General features: G+C 31.0%; 1 protein-coding gene across 6 annotated transcripts in view; it reads left to right on the forward strand.

Annotated features, from left to right (window-relative positions):
• The window catches only part of LOC117124250 (catenin delta-2-like), a 62039-nt gene that overhangs the window by 33912 nt on the left and 4871 nt on the right, over window positions 1-23256 (forward strand). For 4 of the 6 annotated variants that reach the window (XM_033270401.1, XM_033270403.1, XM_033270402.1 and 1 more), the window contains exons 6-22: window positions 355-425; window positions 915-1449; window positions 2367-2459; window positions 8098-8196; window positions 12525-12654; window positions 13039-13228; window positions 13727-13774; window positions 14208-14359; window positions 15132-15249; window positions 16842-16974; window positions 17972-18059; window positions 18411-18594; window positions 18832-18982; window positions 19265-19400; window positions 19681-19958; window positions 20757-20864; window positions 22227-22286. In XM_033270401.1, coding sequence (XP_033126292.1) covers window positions 355-425; window positions 915-1449; window positions 2367-2459; window positions 8098-8196; window positions 12525-12654; window positions 13039-13228; window positions 13727-13774; window positions 14208-14359; window positions 15132-15249; window positions 16842-16974; window positions 17972-18059; window positions 18411-18594; window positions 18832-18982; window positions 19265-19400; window positions 19681-19958; window positions 20757-20864; window positions 22227-22286 — 2574 coding nt within the window. The remainder of the gene's footprint in view (window positions 1-354; window positions 426-914; window positions 1450-2366; window positions 2460-8097; window positions 8197-12524; window positions 12655-13038; window positions 13229-13726; window positions 13775-14207; window positions 14360-15131; window positions 15250-16841; window positions 16975-17971; window positions 18060-18410; window positions 18595-18831; window positions 18983-19264; window positions 19401-19680; window positions 19959-20756; window positions 20865-22226; window positions 22287-23256) is intronic. The other 2 variants (XM_033270405.1, XM_033270406.1) reach the window with 2 other exon arrangements.

The following is a 23256-nucleotide window of genomic DNA, read 5'->3' on the forward strand; positions in this document are numbered from 1 at the left end:
TATTTTTAATGTGTGTGTCAATACACCAAAAGTATAGCGCCCTCTATAATTGTTATCTCATAGTGCAAGAAATGATCGTAAAGAATTATAACTTGGCCATAACTAATATAGTCACCAATGCATTAATTTTCATTTCTTTCATATATCCAAAAAAAAAATAGTACACTCTCCAGTTACATGATGGAATGGTTCCCTACAAATTGTCCCTTTACGAGGTTTTTGAGAAAAAAAACCTGATGTACCAAAGGATTTTGACCTAGCAACCTGGAATTGGAGACTTAGCAAAGCTATAGCTCAACTCTTTGGTACATTTGTGCACTAAACTGTTACACTTTTTGACAATTTGTTTTGCAGATAATTACATGGCAATGAATGGAAGTGATGATTATGCGCGAGTACCTGAAGGGCAAATGGGATCTGTTCAGGTATGTTACACATTATAGGCCCCTATTACTATAGTTCCTCTGGTATAAGCCCACCCCCTGTGAACACAAAATTGGGCAGATTTTAGGGAGGGGTCTTATATCCGGGAAATCCTCCTTTTCAATCAAAAGACAATTTTCAGCACTGCATGCCTGATTCAAAGCCAATATTTGATTTTTTTTTTTTTTCTTGTTTTAGTCATCTAAACTACTCATTCAAATCTTAACCTGGGCCTTTTCCCGAAGAAAGGCTGGTATGTTAAATTGGGCATAAATTAGGGGAATGGCTTATGCTCGAGTAAGGCTTATACCATGCTTTTACTTTCAAAAAACAAATTTCTAAAATAGTATAAATAGTATAATTTGCACAAATTATACTTAAAGTTGAAAAAAAAATGGTAATATAATTTTACTTATTTTTTATTTTTTAAATTTATATTGTAATTTTTTTATAATTAACATTATATATACTCAAATATTATTTTTTTTTAGAGACACAATCGAGATTTTGATGGCCATCATGGCTCCACAGGTTCATTACCACGCAGCATAGATGATTACACAGCCTCACCAGCACACCACCCACACATGGACGACTACCATCACCCTTACGATAGAGAAGATTACGGCTCACGAGGGGACTATGAACCCCATCGCGACTATGAGCCCCAGCCAGACTACCGCAACCCACCTCCTGATGGCTACATTGATGATCGATATGGCCGCCATTCACCAGACTACGTCTCTGGCTCTCAGTTACAACATCCTGGTTATTCGTACAATGGACCACCATCGCCAGTTGGTAGCGATCGGTTCCGACAGCCGCCAGGAAGATACGGTGACGATGGATATATGCCTGAAGAACAGTACGGCAGACCAGGGGAAGGATACCGAGCACCATCGCCCCAAAATAGTGAGCGATACAATGAACGGTATGTTGGTACTCCTCCGGGAAGTTACAGCCATGCTCCACAATTTGACGATCAATACCGAGATTCTCCAACTCTTCCTCGTAATGGCAATTATCGTAAGTACTCATTTTAATATATTTTTACACTTCCTTAAAAAATAAATCGACTAAATATATAGGATTAATATTTACCACAATTATGTTTTTCCTTGGCTTTCATTACTATTTGTAGAGATTAAATTTTTAATTATTTGCATGATTGGTTTTTGTCTGACTTCTCAAAAGTGTATTTATATCAAAATACTGTTGTTAATCCATAATAATAGTGAACTGATTTTATCTCCTTGACCAAGTTGCTTGCTTTAATTAAGTAGACTTATTCCAAATTAGTACCTTGATTGGAAATGAATAACCAATAGTTTTGAATGAAATGTTACTTCAGCATTGTTCACCCAAGTCTAAAGGCCTGTTTATACTTCAACGATAACGATAATGATAAAAAGCTAGAAAGCAATTGTTCATATAGAAATTAAAAGAAACTAGAGAAGTTTTTACACTATGCGATAACAACATATTTTGACAAATCAAATCAGATGACGTCATAATCGTCAAAAACATTAAAATCATAGTATTTTCCATGATTATGCCGTCATCTGATTTGATTTGTTAAAATATTTTGTTATCGTATACGCGATAAATCGTTCTGGAGTAAAAACTTCTCTTATTTCTTTTGCTTTCTATATCAACAATCGCTTTTTAATCGTTATCGTTATTGTTGAAGTATAAACAGGCCTTCATACCCTATTCAGACTACACTCCATTGCGATCGTTTGTGATGTAGTCAGTGGACATCCAATTGCAATGTAATGCTAGTCTGAATAGGGTATAAGAGAAAAGTATCAAACCAAGTAATTTCACTCCTAATTTAAAATTGAATCTATATTAAATCACTTTTGAGGTTGTCAACATTTATTTTATGTGACTGTTGTTTTCCTTCTCCCTTTAACACTGCATGCATCCTATGATTTGTGAAGGACATTATGATACCTATGGTCCTTATCCCGCCCCACATTCTGCCGCCGTTGACCAAATATGGGACATGTTACCGGATGAGGACCCCTATCAGAGTGAGCTTTGATTTCTTGCAATTGCTACTTGGTTTGTTTTTGTTGTCCAGACTGCACAGTTGATAGAATGTGTGGTAACATTATCAACAAGGATTTTTGATTGATGTTTTGTAATAACTTTAATTTTTTTTTTTAATAACTTTAATTGAATTCTAACTTATTTTAATTCATTTTAATCAATATATCATGCCACATAATGCATAATATTAAATATATCACATTAGGATTGATTTTACTATTTTCGTTTTCGTTATTTTCGATAATTTTGATATTCCATTTACTTCAATATATTCTCAACAACACATTTGTTTTTTTCTGAATTGTCTGTGCAAGCCAGCTTTTATTAATGTATTCAATAGATTTAATTAATATCTGCTGTATTTTCATGTTAACCTGATCATGAGTTCCATGTTGCTTATTTTAACCTTTTAAGCCAATACGTTCTTTAAACCTTCCTAATACCTGCTATACATTTTTTTTGTTTGATTTAATGTGTTTAATCATCCTTCCATCATATATAATATTCATTCAGCTTTTGTTTTGTTTTTGTCCTTTCGTAAACATCATTATTAAACTGATTATAATACTAATATTGTTGTTGAAATTACTATAAAAAAAAGAAACTTGCATTTGCCAGTTTTGGTGACTATCAGAGAACTTTTATTATCTATCAGAAGACTAGATGAAATGCTTCTTAATTCTAATATTATTTGAAGAAATATACATTAATTTTCGATTTCTTGGATTGTTTTTTTTTTTAAATCTATTTGTTTCACTTTTGGTATTATTGAGCTATATCAATCAATCAATCAATCAATCAATCTCTTTCCATTGTGAATAAAAACAACATTTTTTTTAGATGGAGGAAATACAACAAAGGCAAGGCCTGACAATGTGTTTATTAAAATTGAAAAATTATATATTATTTATTTATGTATTTAAGTGAGTTTTTCACTTTCAATTTTAAAATTAGAACAGGAAATTATTATCATAGTCATAAACTCAGGATTATCTAGATTCATTCAGAAATGGAGAAAAAAATTGCAATTTTCTAGACTTCCAATTCATTGAAGATACAATTACAAATATTAATAAATTTAATGTAAAAATATTATATTACCTATGTATAAAATAATGAGGTTAGGCCATTTTTTCTTTAGTTAAATGTGTACCTCACAATTTTTTTTGTGCCAGACAGCCTAGAGGTATATTGCCTGATAGCAAACATTGATGTTATGTAGAGAGCATGTGTAAAAATATTATTGCCTATGTAAAAAAATATGGTTAAGCCATGTTTTCATTAGTTAAATGCATACCTCACAATTGTGCCAGACAGCCTGCAGCTATGCTACCTGATAATAAACATTGATGTTATGTAGTGGGATACAAGTGGTCAGTAGGCCTACCTTATTATCTTGCAGTTCATTGTTCTAAATATGGTTTACAAAATGGACAATTATATATTATAATTTAGATGTACAGTACTTTATTTCAAATACAGATATAATAGTTATTTGAATGGCACAATATCGAGGATATAAATGTAATAATATTTAATTTATTTATAATGACTATATCCATTTTCAACAATTTTTTAATAATTTTAATAGAAATAATTTAATTAAAAATTTAAATTATGACCATTAATTTAAATTTAAATATAAACTGAAAGTGGTAATATATGAAATAGATAAAGATATTTAATATATAATGTATGTTGCATTTTAAACAAATAAAAATAAAATTTATTCATATTTGTATTTTAGGCCCCATAAAAAAACGTATTAGTTTATCACCCTACCAAAGAATAAAAACTGATGAGGGAGGGAAGTTTTTTTTTTTTGCTAACCCCGCCCCCATTTTACCAACGTTCACAAGTAAATCAATGGTTAGGGACACATCTATAAAAAGTCATAAGAGTGGAATAAAATTTATATTTAATAAAGATGTTTTTGTTGTACCAGTTTTGTAACATATTTGCAAGAAACCATGACATTTTAAAGTGAAAAAAGATGGAAAAAGGACCATTTGAAATAAAAATATATGTTGATTGAAAAAAAAACAAAAAAAAAAATGATTTTCCCCAAAAGTGATGAGGGAGCGGGAGATAAACTAATAATTTTTTTTATGGGGCCTTATTGGGCCATTGTAGCAATGTCAACTATTAAACTATTAAATTAGAGCAAATTGTGTCATTTTTCATATTTTTTATTTTAAAAAGGAAAGTGGTTGTTTACATGCCACTGTAGCATGGGTAATTCCAGCAAATGTTGTTTGTGTTGTGCTACGCTTTATGCACGCTCACCTACAGTGAGCTTTTCCATCCAAAGCCTGCTTCAGCATGTACTTCTCACTGTAGGCTTACTTCATGACCTGTCATAAGCCTGGTAGTCAGTTTCCCCGGGAACGACAGAAATTTGAGTGTGTTAAGCACAGCAGTTTGTAGTACATTGCATTTGAATTGACAACAGGGGGTGCTTGTTAATGAGTCAGGCCGTCGTTAAAAGATCAGGTGCCACTGTCAGTATCTTGCACCGAAGTCAACACAACTAGCAAATATTGCGTGGGTTTGTGCTTGAACGCTATTCTCGTGAGTCTTCTCTAGTAGTAGGTGTGTATAGATTTTATATTTATGTTGGTGGTTTCAAGTAGATAATGTTAAGACTGTGTACATTATCTGTGGTTAGTTTTAATGTTTGCTTTGAGTCTGGGTTGGTTTACAAATGATGCTGCTTCTAAAAATGGACAGATTATTTGGAACCATTCCTTAGCATTATTTACATAGCTTATATTAGATGCCCAGCCTGTCACATGAATTTTAAAGGTCAAAGTTTATAGTAAAATGTGTGTATGAATTACATGGGGAGAAATTTCTTTAAAAATTATGATTAATTACATAAACGTGGCCTAATGCCAAATACAGTATTACCAATACATTCTTTATCATCTATTTGAATATTTCATTTGAAATAAATAAAAAATATTGATACATTCAGTAAAATTATTTTGTAATTTTACTTTAGAGAAATTTGAAAAAGCAATGGACAGTTTGAAAGGTAACTTGGTGCCAAAATATTTATATGGTTATTGTATAATTGTTCGCTTAGTGATTGTAATTTTTATGAGCTTATTTTATTTGTACATGCCCTACTTGTAAACTACAGTAAGCGAGTACAGTGGTATGGATATTTTATGCTGTTTACACCACCCTGGCTAAGTTGGGGTCGGGGCTTAGCGAAAAGGTCCATTTCCCGCTGTTTTTACCGTGTAAGCTATATCATAGGCCGTATTCGACTAGTCGTTCTTCGTTAAACCATGCCCACCTGCGCAGTGGTAAAATCCTACTTAACAAAGACGACCAGTCGAATAGAAAAATGGTAAATACTCGGCAAAACAAAATGGTTGCATAGTTACCGTGATACACGCTGCGTAATCAAGGCTGCTTCGGATTGTAGCAGTATGGGTTTTTAGTAAAAAATGTTTTCATCCTGTTTTTTAATTCTGTTAATTATTTTTTAACTTCAATGAGGGTAAATATTATAATTTTTATTTTCTGAAATTTAATCTAAATTATATTAACGCAAATGTTGTTGCTAAACTGACCAATCGGCCATATTTTTTTTGGTCACATGCATAACTTAACGCTGATTAACGTATTCTGGTTATGTTCATTTTCGTTGTCAATGAAGTCTATTTTACGAACCAGTCAAATGAAAATAATACTCAACAAAAATTTGTACTCAACGAAATGAACCAGTCGAATAAGCCCATAGATTTTAAATAGAAGTAATTAATTTTGTATACATATTTGCCACAGTGCTCCATGAACATACTTCTACTGTAGGATTTGCGCTTTTTAATCGCTTTTTAAAAGTTTAATATGTGGAAAATATATTTGGTATGAAGAATATGGATACAATTTAGTTTACCAACTACCAGGTCACTCAGTGAATAGTTTACCATCTATTGTATATATTCTATCCAACCTATGTAATAACTGTTCATCATCCACTTAACTTTGGAAATTAAGAATTGTTGTAAATTTGAAATTTTAATAGTAGGTTTAGAGTACTTTACCATATTAGAGAGTTAGACAACAAAATCTTGTGTAGGGTCATAATGGCATGTCGTATGGATTTTCTTGATTTGTGTTTCCTTTTCCTCTTCTGTTTAATTGTGTGTTTTCTTTATATATCTGTTTTGATAACTCTTTTGCGTGTGTATAGCATTGTGTTTATAGCTTTTAAAGTAAATAAAAACACAATAAGGACCCCAACTAGGGGACTGATTGTACTTTCAAAAACACAACCTAGGCATAGCTGTACCATTGGATTGATAAGGAATTAAAGATTTTAAGGTGTGTTTTGCTCTGTGTAAAGTCATCTATATTATTACTGTTTTTAATTATGCTGTATGCACACCAAGTTTAGAGGAATTTTTGTGTTTGTAAGTAGTATTTTGAATGTGCTGTATGTAGTTAACTTCTGAAGACTGGCTGTGTTGTAAGCTATATTTTAGTAGTTAGCTATATGGAGCCCAAGTTGAAAAAAATTGCAGTGCTGTATGTATGGTGTTCAAGATATTTCAAGTTTGTAAAGTGGCATACTGTAGTAAACAATAGCGCCATACAGACATCAAATCTAAGGAATTTTTTTGCTGTAAGCTGAGTTTTAATCATTGTGCGGTATAGTGATCAAAATTTGTTGGAGTGATAATAACCCTATCCACGATTGTTTGTAGAAGTTTACACTTTGTTCACTGATTGAATAGTAGGGATGGTCATAGGTTGGGTTTGTATGTGCAACTGTCCTTGTTTAAATACTGCTATCTTTACTAACAATACAAGTTTCATTCTTCTCTAACCACTCCGTTAATAGTGTGACCTCAAATTTGTGGATTATCCGAACAGGATCTTCTTTTTTTTTACATTTTTCTCAAAGTAGCTGATATTTTTTGGATCCCTAGTGTTTTGGTTTTGATGTGAGAAGGAATGTACTTACTTTTAGGCACTTTGGAATATAGGAAAATTGGACCTTTGAGGTTACTGTAAAGTATGTGTAAATGTATGTATGTCAATCTATAGGAGCGGCATCCATCTTACTACTAAGTAAAGCATCAAATTGTGTATGTACCATCTAACATTTCTTAGATTGTTAATTATGTTTTGTTTAATATGTTAAACCAATGAGAATCTATTTTCTTTATGGTTAAAACAATGTACTAGTAGATTTTATAAATGCTTTCACCTATTTGTGAACCCAGTCATAAGATTACAGTTGTTAATTATGTTGATGGCTTCCAAATGTGAGATATTTTTCGGCTGTCAGTTTAACATTCGAACTTTGACCATGACCTACACAATGATTATTGCCATCACATTTCACATTTGGCAGAGGTTTTCGTATTTACCCTCTATGATTTCATCCTTTGCATTTTAATTACTCTAAACATATAGTATAGTTTTCTATTTATAATATATTTTGATTTGGCAAATGAAATATTGAAATTATTTTATTATCTTAAGCTTTTAATCAAATATTATGATACTAGCCTATGGTTGATTATGTCTATATTCTGTATTCTTTGATTGAGTATAAGTTATAACAATAAGTAATAAAATTGTTTTATTATATTGTAGGTGGAGCCTACGACCCAGACACCATGGATTCAGCCCCTTTAGCAAGTATGGACCCGAGAGACAGTCAAGACAACCTGGTCTTCCCACATTCAGAGAAAGGTAAATATAATGCATGTTTATGGTACCTAAGCATGTGCCAGGTTCCAAAGTCCATTTTTAATTTTTTGATTTGTACATTGTATACAATTACCGTACAGGATGTCTCGCTACCTCTAAGAAAAAATTGTACTTTGTAAGTGAAAAACTGAAAAAATAATTACTGCTTGTCTTTTTTGAACAATATGATAAAATTATACTCTGATGTTAAATATATTTTCCCAATTTTATTTTAATCACAATGTCTTACTGTTTTTATGTATATTTAACAACTATTTTACTCTTCAGTCAGGAAAATTATAGCAATTTTATTTTCTTATATTTTAGTGTCTAGATTTAAATCCATATTTAATGAATGACATTAGTTAATAATGTATGTAAACCGATGAATTATCAAAAGCATTAATTAGAAATTAAATTTTAGAATTGTTTTTAGAAGCTAAAACAAAAACAGTAAAGCAGGCAGGCGAGCCAAAGGTGAGCTCAGATATAGCACCAGCAAAGGATCAGTCTACAGGTATTTTGCGTAGACGCACCCAATGTTTGTTGTGCTTTATGTGGTGTGCCAACATTTTGTGCTTCAATTCCTTTTTGGTTAATTTGTGATAATAATATTACAGTCGTCAGGCCATTGATTTCGTCATTCATATAAATAATAGAAACCACATGTGTAATTGGCTTTCTAACAATAAATCTTGCTATGAAATGTATATAATATAATAATAGGTAATGGCAAGTTAATTACAGCTTGTAATAAATGTAGCAAATTGCCTGTATGCTACAGTTTGTGAGATGAAAATGTAGCAAGATGGATATGGTATATCATCTAGTGTCTGTGGTTGCTTACTGTTTTAAACCCATGATATAGAGCATCATGCAGAGATTCAATCCCAAAAGTGACATCACTCACTGTAGGATGAGAATGAAAATAAAATTTTAAAAACTATTAAAATTGTAATAAAATGACAAAAATTTATATTTAAGATGAGAGTAGCAATAATAAACTGAAATTGATACATTAAAATAAAAGGGTCAGTTCAACAATTTATGTTAGATTTAGCTTAACTGTCTAACAATCTAATACTCTTTGACAGTTTACCGACACAGGAACCCAGCGGCAAATGGGCCGGCCGTGTTTTGAATAACTCATAAAGCAATTTCAAGAATATTATCCGCTACACCGGCTTATAATGCTGAATAGATGAAGCTATGTGGTACTATATTACTGAAATATTAATACTCAGTATAGAAGGGCCTAGATCTGAATTCAGCCAACCAATATTACTATTCATTTATTTGTGAATCAAGGCCATTGGTAATGACTCCATTGGAAAATGAGGCATTCAGTCCATTATTTGATTTCAAATAGTTTTCATTTCATAGAATATGACACATAATTTTTCTGGAAATGTATCATTGATTATAACATATCAAGGTTAATTATAGAAAAAAAAAACTAAGTTAACAATTTCATGTTTTGCAATTTTTTATTTTTTTTCCATAATAGGTATTTTGCTGGATTTTTTATAATACTTTCTGCTTTGTATTTGGCTTCGGTTTTTATTATTATATATTGGGTATTTCCTGCTAGTAGTAGTATTATTTGATGTGGAACAACAAAACCATAAAAAGATCTAATCTTGGCGTAAACAGTGAACAATAATTTTTAATTTAAAGTGCAGTGGAACCTTTAAGATTATGAAGATTGTTGATTTGTGCTTTATGTATTAAGGGCATGACATTACTAAATGCCAAATGAGTTGTGAAGAGGTTTAATTCCAGGTATTGAGTTTTGAAGAGGTTTAATTCCATCTATGGAAGCAAGCCACACAGTGCAACAGGAAGATTTTAATATCGAAGGGTTTAGGTTCAAGCACAAGAATGGTCCTCTAGCAAGGTGCTTTGCTTTTCCTTTGTTTCTCCCCACCAATAATTAAAATGAATACCTAGTAACTATGCTATGCTAATGATAATATATTTCGGTTGTCAGATCAGTCAGTATATTATAGAAGAAAATTTAAAATGGACTTTGAAAGAGATTATTGATGTGCTATGTCTACTTATAAGGATTAGTAGATTGGTATAGGATATTAAGTAAATTCCAGATTCATGCACAAGACAGATTGATGGAGGCCAAAATGGTTAAAAATTAGTCTATGACTGTTGGATGCGAGTGATGATAAGGAACGTTACAGGTATTGAAATTAGCACAGTTCAATGATGTCATAGTTAGTATGCAATGTTTGTTATGAAAATGGCTTTGAAACCTAATATTGTTGTAATGGTAATATAATAATTATAATATATGGTAATAGGATATTTACAAGACTAGATTTATGAAATTGTGTTGTGACATTTTACAGCATTTATTTGTCCTAATTATGTCAGTCCAATATGTTAAAGTTCTCCTATCTCCATGGTTAAAGATTTTATGATACTGTACATGTGGAAATATTGTATTTATTGGCAGTTCCTTGTTTTCATGACTAAAGTCCATCTCGATGGATATAAGATGATTATACGGATTCAATATTACCTTTATAGGGATAGGATATTGCACGAATTTTGTAGCATTTTATGAATCAATTTTATCAGAAGAGATTATTCTCTTTAAATTCCTTATGAACCCTGTCTTTTTTCAGCATATTTTGAAAAAATGTATTTATTTACAAGAGGTAAGACTATAAATTTGATTGAATTTGGTGCAAGATTCATCATTAAAGTCTTCCTGATTCTTAATGCATTTGAAAGTTAATCTATGGACAACTTCTTGCTCTTTTATTATAATATGCATTTACAGTATTTGTTGCATTTATAATCTTTGATTCCAATATATTAATATCAGCTTTGTGTATTGGATGTGCCAATAAGTAAGATAGTTTGTTTAGAGTTTAATCAATTTTTTTTTCATGTATGTATTATTGTTTGTGACAATATATTGCTTTCAATGTGGTTCTTTTTTTCTCCAACTACTTGAAATTATTATTTGTCTGAGTAATTATCCCAATGATGCTATTTTCTATTATTTTAAAAATTTGTTTCAGGTGGGAGTTTCCTTTACTTTTTATTTTTGGTATGTTTATCTTCCCTCAAATGAGACTTTTAAATCAAAATTGTTAATTGAGAGTGCAATTCAGTTATTAATTTCCATTGTTAGCCACAATAAATTTCTTTTCAATTTATCCATATCAAGGTTTAATTCCTGTTATAGAATTGTTATTAATGTTGTTATTAACATATAAAATCTATTGTGGACTGTATTACCTATAATTGTTTCATATATAACACCATAATATTTTAAAATATACTTCTATTTTTATAGTGCAGTTTTCTGTTGCTTTTTAAAATTGTAAAAAATTCATATAAAATTGATTTATAAAAAGACCTAGACAGATAGGGTGCTCATTCTTTTGTTCCTATGTGCTTTACTTTTTTCAAAACTCTAAGTGTCGGAGAAAGAAAGAAATGCTCAAAAATATACATTAAATTTTATGACCATCCAATATGCATTGCGTGTAGTAAAAGTACAATTACATGTATAAATGTATATTATTTGTTTTTGATGCTTGTATTTCATGTTTTTTATCGAGGTATATGCTTCAATATTACAAGTAGATGTCTTTTAATTTTTAACATCATTTTCATTCTGTAAAATTTTATATTATGATTACCTATAAATTAGCATACTTAGTTCATCCAACATCATTTATGTTGTTTTATTCTGGTTTTTATTTTTTAAGATATTTTTTGCCTGGTATTTTTCTTCTTTTTCATAAAGTTGGTTATATATTAGCTTGACTTCTTTTTTTTTTATCTTGATGCGAATCACATACTTATTCCCTTGATAATATGAATATTAAGTCTCTTTGATAACCGTCATAAAAAAACAAACCTCTCTAGTTGATTTATTTTTACCGTGAGCACTGTCAGTTTCTGTTTTCTGTTCAATTGAGATTAGAATATAAACAAATCTATACTCTAATGCGTTTGTAAGTCTTAAGAATAAAAATCACAACAGTCTCTTAAATGGTGTTGAAGACACGTACCGTCAGAATCCCTAAAAGGCGATTAATACTGAAAATTAATATGATACGTTAGTCCATAAAGAATATTTCAGACCCAATTGATATGAGCATCTCAATTGGTCAAAATAAGAACCAATGCATCTCCTTGCTAAATTTGACCAATGGAGTAGCTTGTTTCTCAGTGTATGGCAACAACTGTTCGATATGCTTCTCTTTTGTTGCTGTATCTATATAAGGGTTACAATTCAATGTCATTGTTAACTTACAATGTATCTAATGTTTCAATGTAAATCTTTTGTTCACCAGGTCTGCGGGCGCCAGATTTACAAGAAGTCATTGAATATCTGGGTCATTCTAATCAAGCCATCGTAGCCAACGCTGCAGCTTATCTACAGCATCTTACATATGGAGACGATGGCCTCAAGAACAAAACAAGGTACATTCAATAATTATGTAGTGAATACTAATGATAAATGATTGTTGTATGGGGATCCAGGAATAGCACCATTGAGAGACATTCTGTTGATCTGACATGTGGCTTGTCAAAGGTTAAATGATTTTTATGTTAAAAAAAGTTTACTTAAATCACAATTTTAGAATTATTGCATTATTTATCGTTTAAATCAACCTGTGTTGTTTGTTGTTTAGATCAACCTGTTAAAATTGTTCTTTGATTCATGTTTCATATTCTGTCCCCAAATCCCTCTTGAAACATTTTCCCTTCCTTTTCCCCAGCTTTATATCTTCTTATGTACATAATATTATTGAATTTAGTGGTTCTCCATTTAGTTTCATAAATAAGTCTTTTCATCTTTTTTAGGGGTTTGGGTGGAATTCCAGCCCTCGTCAATCTTATCACACATGACAACCAAGAAATCAGTAGAAGTGTATGTGGTGCTCTCAGAAACATCTCGTACGGCAAAGCAAACAAAGATAACAAAATAGCTATCAAGAATGCTAATGGGATACCCAACCTGGTTCGCCAAATGAGAAACACAGAGGATCCAGAGGTTTGTTGTGACCAATCATTACCCTCCTTAATATGCTGGTTAGGCAGTGTGTGGTATTTTATATAAGCATAGAAAATGTGTCTATGCTGTGTTTTTTTATCATTGGTTACTTATTAAATCTCATCCTCCCATTTTAGAGTTCGAGGGAAGGACGTCAGGCTTACAGACTTAACCACATACAATTCAATTCTCATGGTGTATTTTATTCAAACATTCAAATATAAACAATACAAAAGTAAAAAAGGAATTGCTAAATATAACATACATACATACATTATTTTCCTAGTCATCATTTTTTCATTTCACTTTCATTCCTACTTCCTCTTTCTCTTGCTTAATATTGTTTGACATTAACAGCCAAAGATGGTTCATCAAAGTTGATGTTCATGTTGTAATGGCTAAATGATGTCATTATCTTGTGATAATTCACATGTTCAGACTCATGTGAGCTGTAATTGCTTGTTGTTATAAGCATTATTTATGATGTTTATCTTCTAGATTCTGGAAATGGTGACAGGAACATTATGGAACTTGTCGTCTACAGATGTAAGTCGTCTTTTTCAAGCAGAGTTGATGAAGCTGTAGCTTGGTGGTTAACATGTTTTCCTTCAGGGTCTAGGTTTTAATCCTGTGTTACAAGACTGTGTTATAAGCCCACCATGAGTACAAACATACCCTAAACTAATGAAGAAATTTTCATGAATAATTATTCATGCCTGTGTAATCCACACTATGTATGCCTCAAATATCAATTCTTAAAGTAAAATGAACTAAGCATGAAATGAATACATTCTAATTTAGCATCTAAATACTAACTAGTTCTTCTATCACTTGACTAACTCGACCTTTTTGTAAGGCCTTTGGATCGCTGTGAGGCTTTCTAAAGGCTAGACCTATGTAGCATTTTGAATTGATTCTTTTTAAATTATCCATATATGACATTTATGGATACACAACCTCATTTCTACAATTGAAATAGGTCTTGAAGAAGCCGATAATTGATGACGGATTAACTGTTCTTACTAAACGTATCGTAATACCGCACTCTGGCTGGAAAGGTAATGTGAGAGATGTTCGGAGTATGGATGCTCAGTGGAGTACAATATTCAAAAACACATCTGGATGCTTGAGGTACGTATCAAGTTCAGTAACAACATTCTACAGATTGACACTGTAATAAAATATTTTTTAAAATTTATTTATTTTATATAATTTATTAATACCATATTTGAAGGCACTACAACTTTTTGGTTTATTTTATAAAATACAAGATATTCATTGTGCCAATTTTCTGTTTATATAACTATAATATATGCTTTAGTAGGGATGTAGTTTGTTGGGAGTAGGGGAGCACTCAGCCTTTGAGTGTTCCACCCAATCTGAATCCAATTTCATGGCCATCCACCCACCTTTATTGACCCTCTTGCCCATCCTTCTGTCCACTCTTATCATATAGAGTTGACCAGTGTTATCACCCACCCACTCTTAAAATATCTACCACTCACCCCTAGTTTTCTATAGCTTCAACCCTGCTATAGTTAATATACTTCATGTGTTATATTTTATGCTTTTTTATAAAATGTGCTACATATTGTCCTGTATCTTTTTTTGCTATATTTATGCTATCGCATGAGGTGTTATATTTCACACTATGCTATATAAACGTGCTATAATTATACTATATATCATTAGGTTTTATGCCAGTTTAATTAGCTCATTCTTTTAAGTTCAAATGACAGTTAAGTGCTATTATGATGAATTAACTTAACACATTTCAGATAACGCTTTCTCAACAAGTTATGAATAAAATTATTATTGAAAAATCCGTAAATTATTTAAATAATGATATTATTGGTGTTGTATAATTTTCTACGGGCTTTATTCATTTATTTTCTCACTTCAGGAACGTAAGTTCGGCAGATACTGACACAAGGAAAAAGATGAGAGAATGCGAGGGATTTGTGGACTCTTTCTATTACGTCTTGTTAGTAGCAACTCAAAGTAACGAGATGGATAATAAGGTAAATAAATATTCTTATTAATATTGATAATACTAATTAAAATAATCATTTGGTAAAGTCATGATTTATAATAACATCGCTGTTATTAATATGCTAATTAAGATTATTGATCAGTTAAAATGAATTTATTGATATTACCATATATGGTATGTGTAATGTAGGAGTTGGTAATCATTACCCTTTGAGGATGGTTTCTTAGAAGCAAGAAAATATAATAAACTGATGAGGTTTTAAATATTAAAATAATATTTGAATAAATTTGAAATGTTAGATTGTTGTATAAATAATCAAACTATAAGTAATTTTACAAAGTATTTTGATATTTTTTTATAGTTTTAAATGTATTTTTTCGATTTTGAAATAAATTGAATTGAATTAAATAATAATAATTATTATTATTTATTGCTGTTGTTAGTGTGGTTGTTTTGTTTGTTAGTGGTTTTTTTAGTATTGATGTTTGTGTAAGTGGTATAATTTTTTTTTTTGGAAAACGATCGTGTTAATTTTTTTTTTCATCCAGGAATGCATTAAGTGAAACATGCAACATTGTCAAACATAAAATGATAATTCCATCAAGGTTTGCACCTGAAAGTGCTTACCACTGGCAACATTCAAAATGTTGTATCATTAATCATTGTAGACAGTGCAGCAGAAAAGCATGTAGAATTCACAAAATAATTAAATAGAAACTGACAAGACTAATTTAATTATAGGGTAAAAAATCCCAAAAACATATAGACCTACCCAGCATGTTTTTACCTTTTTTTTGCATTATTTACTAAGGAAAACCCCTCAAAAAACAAATGTCATAGTCTATGCCACAAGATCGATTGTCAATATTAAATGCTTATCTACATGTTTGGAATATTTAACAATTTTAACAGGACATGTGACTAGATATAAAACACTATCTCTCAAGTAATAAAGTATTGAAATGTAAGGATGAAATTTTAGCTGACACTATACATTGTACAATGTATATATCAGCTATGGCATATGCTTGTCTTTCTCCCATTAGCTATAAAAACCTTTATATAAGAAACATATTTAGTGTTTACAGCAATTAGTGGTAAAACATCAGTACTGCAGGGATTTGTAGCGATGGCGGTGCGGCACGCATGCTGAAGCATTTAAGACAATTCTTACATACATTGGCTTTTTAGCGCAGGTCATTTACCTGCGCCAATACAGTACTTAATAAGCAACAACATTTTGTACACAATTTCATCTTTTAACTCCCAACATTGCCATTATGTTTTCTATGGTAGCCAAGATGTTTTTTTTTTTTTAAATGTTGTGAAAGCTATGTGTTAGTAACAATCATCAAGGACATGGTATAGACAATATGCTATATTAGTTATCAAGCTGGTGAAGATTATCTTTCTACTTGCAAAAAATTAGTAAAAAAAAAACATGACAATTAAAATTCAATTATGAAAAACAAAGTAATTTATGTACCAAATTTTTTATCAAATATTTAAGTGTTTCAATTATGTTGTTCAGAATAATATTGCTTGAATTAAATTACAACTATAATTACAATATAATTAATATTATTAATTTATCATTAATTCCTTGTGTCTCTACTTCAGGTTGTTGAAAATGCAGCTTGTATCCTACGGAATCTATCCTTTAGGATAGCGTACGAGGCCAACCATCCGGATGCCCTTCCCGACAAAACACTGAAGAAAGACGGAACAATGAAGAAACCAGCTCCTAAAGATGGTACGTATTAGAAGACAGCATTTAAAAAAAAAAATTAGTAATAGTGAAATTGTTTTTTGGTGCAGTATATCGTCATAAAATATTATTTTGTACGTAGTTCTCAAGTATAAAAGGATAACTTTTGATAAATGACATGTTTCATCAGGTAATTGTGCTTTGCCTCTACGGGTCAAAAGTATAGCAAATAAAAAATTCTTTTTATATTTCTATATTCCACAAAGCTTCAAGGATTGCCATTTTTTAAAGAAAAAATGAAGCTACAAATTTGTTTGATTATCCAAATGTAAAACACATTTTATTGTGCAAGATCTTCTAGGAATGAATTACTCTTGCATCTGCCCATTCAAAGAAAGAATTATTGTCATAAATTTTATGTCGTACAAAATGGATTTTTATGGACATATAAGTGTATTGTATTACATTTTTTATTGTATTAAATATGAGGAAGCATTAATACATAAAAGAAAGGCAAGAGAGAATAATATCCGCCCACATCCTGCAAAACTAATTCTTCATTGATATAAATCACAAAAAAAGAAAAATAAATGTTCTGCAGTCTGTTTCAATCAATTATACTTTATAAAGTGCCAGTGCTTGAAGGTTACATGATTTGCTATATAAGTTTATAAACATATTTAATGATATATTGTTTTAAAAGGATGAAAAGAGTTATCAACTTATAATTTTTTGCAGAGTTACAGACTTTACTAAAATCTTACCAAGAGTCTATGCTATTATATAGGAATAGTATTATTTATACATAAATACATACATTATACATTTATACATTTATGTATTGGCGATAAAAATATTTTATATCCTAATTTTAAATTGAAAGTAAGTAACATTTTATATATTCAGTGTTCATATTGAATACATTGAATATATTAAAATATTAAATATTAGCTTATTACAAATAATATTTTTACATTTAATAACTGTTTCATCTTCTGTAGAAGTAATATTTTCTGTCTTGTTTCTTTCCTTTAATTTCTAGCCAAGAAAGCTGGTTGCTTTCCATCTACCAAGAAAAACTCAAAAGATGGAGGAAAAACAGGAACATTAACTAAATCTGGTACACTCAGGTGAGACATTAAGTAATTAGACTGCTCAAGTATTTGTTGTCAAATTGAATGTAATATCTAAGAGCTTTCTTCCGAATTAATGGGTCTGAAATTTCATCTAGTGATCAATTCTAACATGTTATAAATGAGCTACTCAACTGTTAGTTCATATATTCCTCTAAGTAGTCAGAGAAAATGACTTTCTATTGGTTGAGGATGTTCCAATTGGTTTGTCACATACGTTTGTAGAATACATCGGTTGTCATACATTTTTAAAACATTAATTAACCTTTGTCAATAATTTTTAATTCTCAACTTTATTGATATTGATAATTTTATTAATAGTATTAATATTGTTTGTGTTCTCATTAGTAAGCAGTCACATGATCAATATCTGGAGTTTCCTGAAAGGAAAACACCAGCCAAAGGTGCAGAGTTACTATGGCAACCTGAGGTGATCAAGCCATACCTGTTGATACTGTCCAACTGTTCTAATCCTGTCACACTCGAGGCTTCTGCCGGAACTCTTCAAAATATATCAGCCGGAGAATGGAGGGTGAGTGAATTTGTTAGATAAAATACAATACTAATCTTAAGATAAGTATGTATGTGTATGTAACGTAGCCAATACTTTTATTCTTAATATTATTTCATATCACGTCCAAACACAGGTGGCACACCACATACAGAATGGAAATAATCAACAGGCTTTCATACTGGCACAAAGTCACAAATAATATAAAGATTGTAATTAATGATGAAAAAATAATTTTCTTCAAATTTTTTCCTATAGTGGGCTGGTTACATTCGTGCATCCGTACGCAAAGAAAAAGGTCTTCCAGTACTTGTAGAATTATTGAGAATGGATAAAGAACGAGTGGTAAAAGCAGTTGCCTTAGCACTGCGAAACTTGTCAATGGATCCAAGGAATAAGGAACTTATTGGTAAGTTGGCAACTCTTGCTTGTCTTATTTTGTTGATACACTAATGTTTTTCTTTTAAGTGTTGTTTTTAATGTAATTGTAAAGGCTATTGGGTGAACATGGCTATGGCCTTGTTACCACAATCTCTGGTATTTATAATGAAATTTACCAAGGTATTTTAACAATTAATAAATAAAATGACAACATTTCTAAGGCAGCTAGTTTCGTGACGATATTACTGGAGTGGCCTAATAATTGTTCTATATATATCATAATGGTTAATTTTATATTTTATTTTTGTAGGTAAATATGCTATGCGTGACTTGGTGTCTCGGCTTCCCGGAGGCGGTGTTAATGACACAAAATTGTCTGATGAGAGTACACTGGCTATTCTTACGGCCCTCCAGGAAGTCATTTCAAAGAATATGGAGAATGCAAAGTAAGTGGCAAATTGTTTTGCTATTACTACTACTTGCTCTTGGTTGCTTTCCTCTCAAATCTTCCACTTGGGAACTTAACTAGGAGGTGAACTAGACATATAAGTTGTTAGTATGTTAATTAAAAAGTAAAGGTTCAATTAAAAAGTAAAGGTATATGCAGCAAAACCTCAGTTTTACGAATATTGATTTTACGAATGAAGTAAGTTTAAATTTTTGATGTATATTGTGATTGGACATTGAAAGTTCATGTGACATGCTATTGGTTTTTTTTTTTTTTAGATCATTACGTGATGCAAGCGGTATTGAGCGTTTGGTAACAATTTCAAAATCCAAAAAATACCCAGCAAACGTAGTGAAGGCTGCCAATCAGGTGCTGTTTACCATGTGGGGCTTCCGAGACTTGCGGGCGCTTTACAAGAAAGATGGCTGGGAAGAAACCGTGTTTAATCCCATGGGACTGAAAACAGGAACTCTACCAAAGTCGGCCACGGGTCCCAAGACCCAAGCAGCAAGGCAAGCATCTGCTCCAGTAGGTGCCAGACCTGATGAACCAACATGTAAGATCCAAGTTTCCTACATTTCATAGTAACATTTATTTACTTCAATACATAGTAAAATACAATAATGCATGTAGTAAAAAGTAAACTAGAAGAAGTTATTTCCAATAAAAGTGAAAGCTTGTGTGCAGAAATGCCTAAACAGTGGACAATAAAAAAAGAGGGAAAACGGACAACAAAACATAGAAAAAGACAAAAGAAAGACAAGAAAATGATTGTCATTAATAATTCTAATAGAACAAATTTACTTATTTATTGAATTTAATTGAATATTTTAATAAAAGATACAAACTGCCTTTTTCTGTTTTGGGAATAAGCTGCTAGTCTTTGACTGATAGGTGTTGCACCAAACAATTTTAACAATAATTTAAATATGGGAGGATGAGAGTGCAGTAAAGGGTGTTGATTAACTGAGAGCTTGTTAGCAGAAAAATAATTGTAAACGTTTGTTAATTCTTGATTGACAACTTCAAAAAATGTCTGCAAATTTATATTAGTGTAAAGAATAATTGAAAGCTTTGAATTGGTTTGAATTAGATATATCTTGTAGTTATGTTTAATGTTGAGAAATTGTAATGGTGAACAAACCCATTATTATTCAGTGTTTATATATTTTGTCCACTGGGAGCAACATTCAATACCATTACAAATTGTTTCTGTCAACTTGATATTCAAAAGTTGGCATTTCAAACATTGTTATGTATCATATTGGTACATGAATTAGCCTAGTATTTATTACCATAATTAAGTATGATAGCATGTAATAAAATACTTGTCCTATTCTCGTTTCCTTCATAGCAACAACAAATCCCAACTATAGTGATTCAACAATTGGATCTAAATATGGTGGCCCACCCACCGATGAGGGACCACCGCCGATTGGCCAAGATGATCATAGAGGTAGAGGTAGGAAAACCACTGTGAATTCTGCTTATTGATGTTTAGCATATTGTGTGGACAATACACTGATAATGCCATAATTTATCTAAAATTATTCTTTATTTACTTGAGTTGGTCTAAATAAAAAGCTTTCATATTCCTTCATTTATTATTTTATCTATTTTGGTTTAATATTCAAAATATAGCATTTTTTTAGCCTTTTTTTTATTTTTTTTTTTAATTTGTGATGTGGCATTTATATATCTAAAGCCCTGTCCGGACTATCAAATTTTTATTTGACAAAAACATGTGACTTGCCTAATATGGTCATGATGACATCACATCATGGCCATATATAGGCACATCATGACTATATATGGGCATACAATAGTTTTTTGTCATCAAAAAGTTTGAAAATCTATACAGATCTTGAAGCATTTTTGTTGTGAAGCACCAAATATATATTCAGTGATTGCTTATCCCAGCACACCACAATCCAATCACGTTTCACCTCTTTTAAATATCATGCATGTGTTCTGTTAATTTATTCATGTTTCTCTTGATTTGAATATCATTTTATTTTTCTATGTAATTATTTAACCTGTCAACATTAATTTGTTTAATATTTATTTAATGTTAATTTTTTTAAATAATTGAAATAACATAATGCATTCCAAAATTAGCCTGTTTAAGTTCTGATTGCTTTGCATGAATTAATAAACATAATTACTATTATATTTTTGTTCGTACAGTACAATTTTTTTTTTACTAAACCAATAAATTTTAGTATAGTATGATAATGTTGAGGCCTTAGTGCGAATTTATAATTCAAATCAAGTTTTTTTTTTCTACTTTCACATTGTATGTTATAATTCTAATTCTAGTGTTTGTGTTATTCATTAACATGTATACTAGTTGACATTGATGGAAAATATGATAAAACATTTGTTTTTTCATAAAATTCACATAGTTGGAAAAATTATAGCAAAAACCAGTTTATTTTAAAATCTATTATTTTTCATTAGTATAAAGCAGTTAATCAAACTAAAGAGTAATTGTAGTTCGACTAATTTTATGATACTGTATTTTACCGAGTATAAGGCCAAGGAGGGCGTGCTGCCTATGAAATTCACAACAAATTTAAGAGGTGGGCTTAAACTCAAATGAAGGCTAGCATCTAAAATCTTAATTAAACTAGGGTGGTGGGCATATACACGAGCATGGACTTATCCCCGGGTAAAATACAGTTCAGTACTATTAGATGTTGCCAATGTATTGACCAGCTTTCATTGATTCCTCTCTATCTCTCACAATCTCTCTCACATTTTCTACGCATTATGTTTGTGTCACTGCGTATGTGTATGCTTGTGCCTATTGCATCGTAAGCAGTCATTGACGTCTTCGACCCAGCTTATGCTTCGGCCGAGGAGGTGCAAAACTATGCCAAGGGTAAACGTTTATCATTTTGAAAAACATATTACAGATATTTATAAATTTCATATCATTTTTGTTGTTAAATTTAATGTAGCTTTCCTGTGGGCTTGCGGTTGTATGCCTGGGTTTATTTGGACAAAAAACATTAAAAATTGAATTAATTTCATTTGGAAGAAGGGCATGAAATTTTATGAAAGATAGATAAATAGGATTTCCTCAAACAATCCAAAGAAGCCAGTGTGTTTATTTTCATTGGTGGTTCCATAAAGATATTGTGGTGGGTCCTACAAAAATTGATATAGTTCTTAATACCTCCATGATTTAGTAAAGTATCTCTATATTACAAATCACCATTATTTCCATTGCATGCTTTACTATGTCTTAGTACATTAATCTTATTTATTATCTCTATATTTTGTCTCTATTTACTTATAGCAATTATTTAATCTTAAAACAGTTTATACAATCATATAAGTTGGTTAAAGGCTATCTAGTCAATATAAGGTGTTGGTAATGCAAACAAATGCACAAATCAATCAATATTATATATATATATATATATATTTTTTTTTTAAAGGCAAATGTGAAAACCCATAAAACAGCAAACGGCCGCATAATGCAAAACTATTTAAAATTAAAACGGAACAGTAGAGAAAATCCGATCAGAATGACAAAATAAACTAAGCATCCACTGGAAATAATCCCAATATCTGCAGATGGATCCGTTTCGGCCTTCCAGGCCTCGTCATTGCAGCTAGGATATAGACCCAAACAACACGTTCGACCAGCTTAGGTAGGGCCCAAACTAGTCCCACAACCACTAAAGATTACAGGGCCAAACCAAGGCAATATATATACACAGCCCAGGTGTGAATGCAAATAGTGGAATACAAGCTATGTGGCTCGATTTCAGTAGATACAGAGAATATTTTGTCATTCTTAACGCGTCCTACGAAATTCTTACGAGACAGCACTAGTCCGTGAA

The sequence above is a fragment of the Anneissia japonica genome, unplaced genomic scaffold, assembly GCF_011630105.1.
Source record: "Anneissia japonica isolate Jap-2015-1 unplaced genomic scaffold, ASM1163010v1 scaffold287716_len795978_cov209, whole genome shotgun sequence".
Lineage (NCBI taxonomy): Eukaryota > Metazoa > Echinodermata > Crinoidea > Comatulida > Comatulidae > Anneissia > Anneissia japonica.